At 47.3% G+C, this 6,065-nt stretch overlaps 1 protein-coding gene across 2 annotated transcripts in view; it reads left to right on the top strand.

Moving 5' to 3' along the window:
• Positions 1–397: 397 nt before the first annotated feature.
• RNF123 (ring finger protein 123) overlaps positions 398–6,065 on the top strand; it is a 47,387-nt gene continuing 41,719 nt past the window's right edge. For both annotated transcript variants that reach the window (XM_010018702.1, XM_010018701.1), the window contains exons 1-5: positions 398–561; positions 1,332–1,416; positions 3,724–3,803; positions 4,633–4,730; positions 5,836–5,890. In XM_010018702.1, the coding sequence (XP_010017004.1) occupies positions 480–561; positions 1,332–1,416; positions 3,724–3,803; positions 4,633–4,730; positions 5,836–5,890 (400 nt within the window). In that variant the 5' untranslated portion in view covers positions 398–479. The remainder of the gene's footprint in view (positions 562–1,331; positions 1,417–3,723; positions 3,804–4,632; positions 4,731–5,835; positions 5,891–6,065) is intronic.

The raw sequence follows: 6,065 nt of genomic DNA, 5'->3' as shown, positions 1-6,065 counted from the left end.
CAGGTGCATGTGTCTCTCTTAATACAGTGCGGGAGAGGAAGGCAGAGGTGTCTATTCAGGACACGAGTAGCAGCACGATGCGGTGGCCAGTTGTGGTGGTGTTTGGCAGCGGTGGTAGCTGCAACCCTGTGCTGGCTCAGTGCTTCTGGCTCAGCCTTGGTGCAAAGGTTGCCTATTTCTGGCTTAGTTCTGCCTGTGCCCTTGGCTGGAGTCGGGTGTGTGGTGGTGGTGTCTCGAGTGTGGCTTCATACCTTGTTCTGCTTTGGGAAGATCTGGGGTTGTTGGACGGGCGGGGCTGAGAGCAGGGCTGGCAGTTAGCTGGCTTTGGGCTCCTGTACGATGTCATTAGTGCAAGGACTCTGGCTATGTTTTGGCTTACCCCAGCTGTTAAATCCAGGTACATCAGCATCCTCCTCAGCCAGTTTTGTTCTAGGCGTCTGTCTGTCTTACGTCCGCTCTGGGAGTGGTGCCTGTGAAGAATGACGTCGAGAGGTGCTGGGACTGCTTTCTCGAGGAAGAACTACAGGCTGAGCGCCGCACCAGAGAAGTCCAAGGTCACAGGTATGGGCCTGTACGTGCCGGGTAAAAGGAGGACCGCTGTGAACCAGGTGAGCGGCCCTTGCCTCACTTGAGATCAGCTGTCTTCCAGTTGCAGTTACCTTGCTGATGTGAGGTGTGGTGGAGCAGAAACTGAGTAAATCCCTGAACTGAGAAGAGATTTTGGGAGGGATGTTCCTATAATAATGAGGACTTCAAAAAGTCACGACACAATGCCCTTTCCTTGGCACGCAGCACTGCCTCGTGAGGCTGGAGTATGTGTTGTTGCCTGCCTTCGTCCATCTGATTTAGGGAGTTCCCCTTCCAGGATGAACAGCTTGTCAAGTTCTCAGACTAATCCTTTTCTGGGAAATTTTGGTACCTGCTAGGCAGTCTGTTTTCCCTTGGACTCAGCAATCCAGCAGAACTGTGCTTATGAGACAACAAATCTGTCAAAGGAGACCACAAATTTGAGGTCACTGTTGCACCAGTGGGATTCCTGAGAATGTAGTTGCACCTGTGGGGACCAACTTACAGCCTCCCATTTGCTATTGTAGAGCAGCTCAAATTGGAAAGAGCCCTTGTTGTGGGGATGCACCCCATAATGCTGACTCCAAGGCTGCTGGTGAAGACAGTGAGATGAGAACTGACTTCTTGAAGCTGTGTTTTCCACTGTTATCTGCAAACTCAAAGATGATTTTCCCATAGTTACCAGTTTCTTGCTTATGAGTGAAACTAATGTTTGAGTTTACCTCCTGCCTCCCTAAGCTCATTTCCTTTCTGTTTTTCACAAGGGATCGTGAACAGTAGGCTGCTGAATGATTATCTGCATCGCGTCTTTACCAGTGCTGATGGGAACCAGCCTGCAGCTGCTTACAGGTACTGGACTTCTCATTCACTAGGTGGCAAGTGATGCTATATCAGTCCCCAGATACACACCACTGTGGTGGAAGGAAAGGTATTTTAGCCCTACGCGGTGATCTTTGTTATAAGCATGGCAGTACCGAGTTCTAGAAATGACTCTTGGGTCTCGCCTTTGAATGGCTTTTTCAAATTGTGGGGCTTGCTAGGAAGGATTCTTCAGATCTGTTTTTGCACCAAAAAAAACCCATTCGCAAAATCACTAGGCAATTTTTCTGAGATAAACAGGCAGGTAGGCATTCACCTTACTGTTTCTGTTCCCTCTTTACTTGTAAGGAAGTACAAAATGCCCAGGCTTTAGGTACAGGAATGAAAAATAAGTTGTCAGTGCCCTGTAAACTGAAGTCAAGGCTATTATTGATATATGGAATACCATGAATTTCTCAGGCTGTGGAACCATTGGTACTTTTATTATTAGGAGTCAGCAAAGGAAAAGAGCCACAGAATTCCTGTTTAGTGTCCGGTTTTTTATTTGTTTTCAGTTCTCCTTCACCTTGTAGCCCAGAAACTTGTAGCTTTGGCCGAGAAAAATTTCCCTTGCATTTAGCTGCTTTGCCAGAAGCAAGTCAGACAGGTTAAGGGCAGGTGTGACTGTGGTAGAGCGAGGTAGGCATGTTGTTCCTGCTGGTTGGCTGTGCTGCACTGTGGCTGGGCTCACATTCCACGGGCTATACTTAGTACTGCCAGTTCAAATGTGAGCTCAGAGCTGCTAAAAATAGCTCTTAGCCCGATCTACTCTTGGCTAGTGAGGCTTATGGCAGGGGAGAGGCAAAGCGGCTCAAGTTACTTTGCCACAAGCTCTCCTGCCAGCATTCCTTGGAATATTCCATCTGCCTGAGTGTTTTGGTTATCAGTATTTCAAATTTTTTTGCCTAGTGATTAATGCCTTGAAAGCACAGAACTGATAGTTTGTTGAATTGGTCTCTCTTTCTTTTTTCCTTTCTTTCTACCTTCCAGCCTATTGCCTGGACTTGGCTGTTTGGTAGAAAGCCCAGTAGCAGTCAAATAAGTCTTGAAATAACATTCGCCATATGAGAGCTGTTTTTATGGTATGTCATCTTGTCTTCAGAGGCCTAAATGCCTCACAGAGGAGCTCACTGCAGACATCTCTCTGGCTGTCTCATGCTCTTCTAACCTCCTTCCAGAACTCCTGGTCCATGCTAGCTTCTGATGAAGCTGCTCTGCTGAAGGCACCCTCTCTCATGCCAACCAAAACTGATTTTTTTGATTCCACTTCTGTGCATCTTCACATCCACCAGGCTTTCAAAAGGTCTCTCACCACAGTCTTAGGAAAAGTTCTAGTCCTGGAACATTGTTCCACAGATGTCTTTGTAAGTAGAACACAGGGATAGAAATAACTAACGACTCACATAAAAGGATGGCTCTGCTGCGGTTCCTCAAAGACCTGCAACATGACCTGTGTTGTTCCATGTATCCTTGGGAGACTTGGCAAGGGAGAGAGCATGAGGTGGGAAGGATTGTTACTGTTACAAAGCAATTCAGAGCAATTAAGGTGTCTGATAGTGACTGCACAGTGAAATGATCTATACAGCTCAGCACAGGGAAGTGCAAAGTGATGTATTAAAGGGGAACAGCCTCAACATTGTGCATAGAATGGTGGGCTCTGGGCTGATCTTTACTGCAGTGGAATGAGATTGGGGTGACATACTGTCAGAAAAAGAAAGTAGGAAGTCTGGAATTGTTAGGGAAGGGATAAGGAGAATCATTGTGAATAAATTTGTGATTTACCCTCATCTCGAGTACCATGTGGTTCTGGTCTCGCTGCAGAGGTTTTGAGGAAGAGTAAGAGCAAGTCAGGTGCCTGGGATGGCTCTTCTACAAGGAACAGCTAAGTGAGCTAGCTTTGAAGAGAGAGAACTCAGGGCAGTATGAGAAAGTTCTCTAAAGCAGCGGTCTGGAGAGGGTGCATGAGAGACTTCTCCTCAGTATGAAAACAAAATGGTTTTGGCTGTTGCCAAAGCATGCTTTCTTACTGTCACAAAATACTCCTGAGCAAACTGAAGACTCTGAGATCCTTTATTAGCTGCTTGGTTGTTCACGCTATATTTGGTCCTTGGTTCGTTCATTGCCCCAATCCGCTGGGCAGCAAATTCCTCTGGTTCATCACAAGAAACACGGATTGTTGGAACTTCCCAGTTCGTGTCTCACAGCACAGGACTGTGCAGACACCTGTGTCTGGGTTGCAACTCTTTAAAACTTGGAGACAGAACTTTCTGAAGAGCTCCTGTGCATGTTTATTCCCAGAAAGCACCTGACCTTCCAGAACCTGCAGGAGCACCTTGACCGGTTGCTAGCAGAGAAGAGTGGCTCTGAAGACAGTCGAGGTAGGAGACACCTAGCATCTAGTTTGTGCTTTCTTCTTGTGCCACTTAATTGGGAGGACAAGTTGTATCATGAAAGGCAGTTCCCTGAATGAGCCTTGTTCTGCCCTTCTGTGCTCTAATTTACTGTACCTTTAAATCCTGCCAGTGAGGGGCTTATCAGCCAGCCTTGGAGCAGGTCTGCTGGTGGATGGAGGGGGCATATTTCTAGGTGAAAATGCCTGGGAAAGCAGTCTTGGGGCAAACATTGGAGATATTTCACTGATAATGATACGCAGAGCCGTTGCTGTGACCGGCAACACACAGTGCTTTCCTAAGTGGGAAATGCAGAGGCTTCTTGACAATTGTTCATATCGGTCTCCACTGTAAGTATTCCCTTTGGGCCTCGGGCTGTTGCCTGTATTCTTGCTAGCATCCATTTCCCTGAATGAGTCAGGATGTGGCAGGATACAACCTGGCTCCTCTCCTAAAAAGACCTTTCCTTGCTGGCTGCAATCCAAGTCTGATATTTTGGCCAAACATTTGGCTCAGAGTTTAGTCTGTTTTTTAAATTTTGCCAAAGCAAGATTTTGATATGATGTGGAAAACTTAGCATGTGTCCTGCATGTTGCATAGCTAAGTCATGTGTTGCTGTGAAAACTTCCTTTTAAATGTCACTGGTGTCTCCTTTCCTGAGGTTCTCATGGTCCAGCATGGGTAATGCTAGTTTAGTCTTCGTCCACTGGAGCAGAATCGAGGTGCTGTTGTAGATCTAGCTGGAGGCGCTCATCAGGTGTACTGTTAAACCCTGCGCAAGTTTCCCTAAGAGTTTTTTCTGCAACTCTTGTTTCAGATCAGGTAGCAGAGGGCCGGCTTGGTCCCTCTACTGTGGTGTTGGACCACACAAGCGGTTTTGAGGGGCTCCTGCTGGTGGATGATGACTTACTTGGGGTGAGTGTGGTGCTGGGTGCAGCAGAAAATGGTCTTGTGAGACTAAAAGCACTTGGGGTTTCTTGGTTTGTTCTTTGTACCAGATCTCTGCCACTGGCTTTGTAGTGTGTTGTAAATGGAGTCTACCCAGAAGGCTGCAGGATCCTGAAGGAAATGAGCTCTTGTGTGTCTGTCAGTTCCCCTAAGTCTCAGCAAGCTCTGAGTGGAGCTGCGATGGAGTGAAAGGTTTACCCTGGCCCAAGGGCTCACTGAAGAGCTTGGCTATAAGCAAAGGCCAGCAGCCAGTTTTCCTGTCCCTCCCTTCAGCAGGTTGCCTTTTCCTTCCTTCCCTTCTGGTAGCTAGAGGCTGAAGCTGAGGCTATCCTTTCTCCTTTGTTTCCACTAGCTTCCTGCTTGCTCCTTAGCTGGTGCTCCTCATGCAGTAAATCAGTGGAAAGAATCCACTGGAGTGTAATCCTTTCCTACTTGAGCGATTTCTGCACTCCTTTCACCCCTTCACTGAGCACAAACATCCCATGTTCCTGTGCTCATTCCCTCCTTAATCTACGTATCCTTTTTTACCTCTAGCAGAGGAGGCTGCCCTGGTCTCCCTTTTCCCATTAACCACCTGCTGTAGCTTACCTTGGCTGTACCTGGAATTTACCTTCATGTTGGGTCAGACTGACTTGCCTGTGAATTCCTTGTTGCTACCTTCATCTCTTCCTCATGGACTGTCGTGAGATTGAGAGAGTCAGAAGTTAACAGGATTCAGTTTCTGGGCAGCATGTTACCTGCCAGTCGTGACCTTTACTCTGGACACCCTCAATCTATAGGGTTTTTCTGAGTTGTCCAGGTTTCAGATGTCTTTCCCACAGGTAGTCATCTTTGAATACCTGTCACAACTCACTGGGAACCTGTCCTTTACAATGTTGCCCTTGTACTGCTGCCGTGCTGCATGCTTCACGAGGGTTCCTTGAATAGGGATGAGCTGTGGGAAGGACCTGAATGGCTTCCCAAGCCTCTTAGTACAGCTGTTGGGATGGACAAGATGTCCCATTGTGCTTGTGAATAGCTCTCCACCTACCTTTTTGCCTGACTTCAAAATATCCTTTGTTTGTTGGTCCAGGTGATTGGCCACAGTAACTTTGGGTCCATCAGGGCCACAACGTGCGTGTATAAAGGTAAGGAGATAAACCAGCTATGTGTTGAGAAAAGACCCCGTGAAGAGTGTATGGAGAGTTACAGAACTAGAGAGCTCAGGAAATCCTGAATATGTTTCAGATCTTGAGCCTTCTCTTCCCACCTTCATCCACTGGCTTCTCCAGGAAGTCAGAAGGGTGGAGGATTGTGTGATGC

Source organism: Nestor notabilis, unplaced genomic scaffold (assembly GCF_000696875.1).
Source record: "Nestor notabilis isolate BGI_N333 unplaced genomic scaffold, ASM69687v1 scaffold21037, whole genome shotgun sequence".
Classification (NCBI taxonomy): Eukaryota; Metazoa; Chordata; class Aves; order Psittaciformes; family Psittacidae; genus Nestor; species Nestor notabilis.
The sequence above is the reverse complement of the archived record's forward strand: the minus strand, read 5'-3'. Positions and strand labels throughout refer to the sequence as shown.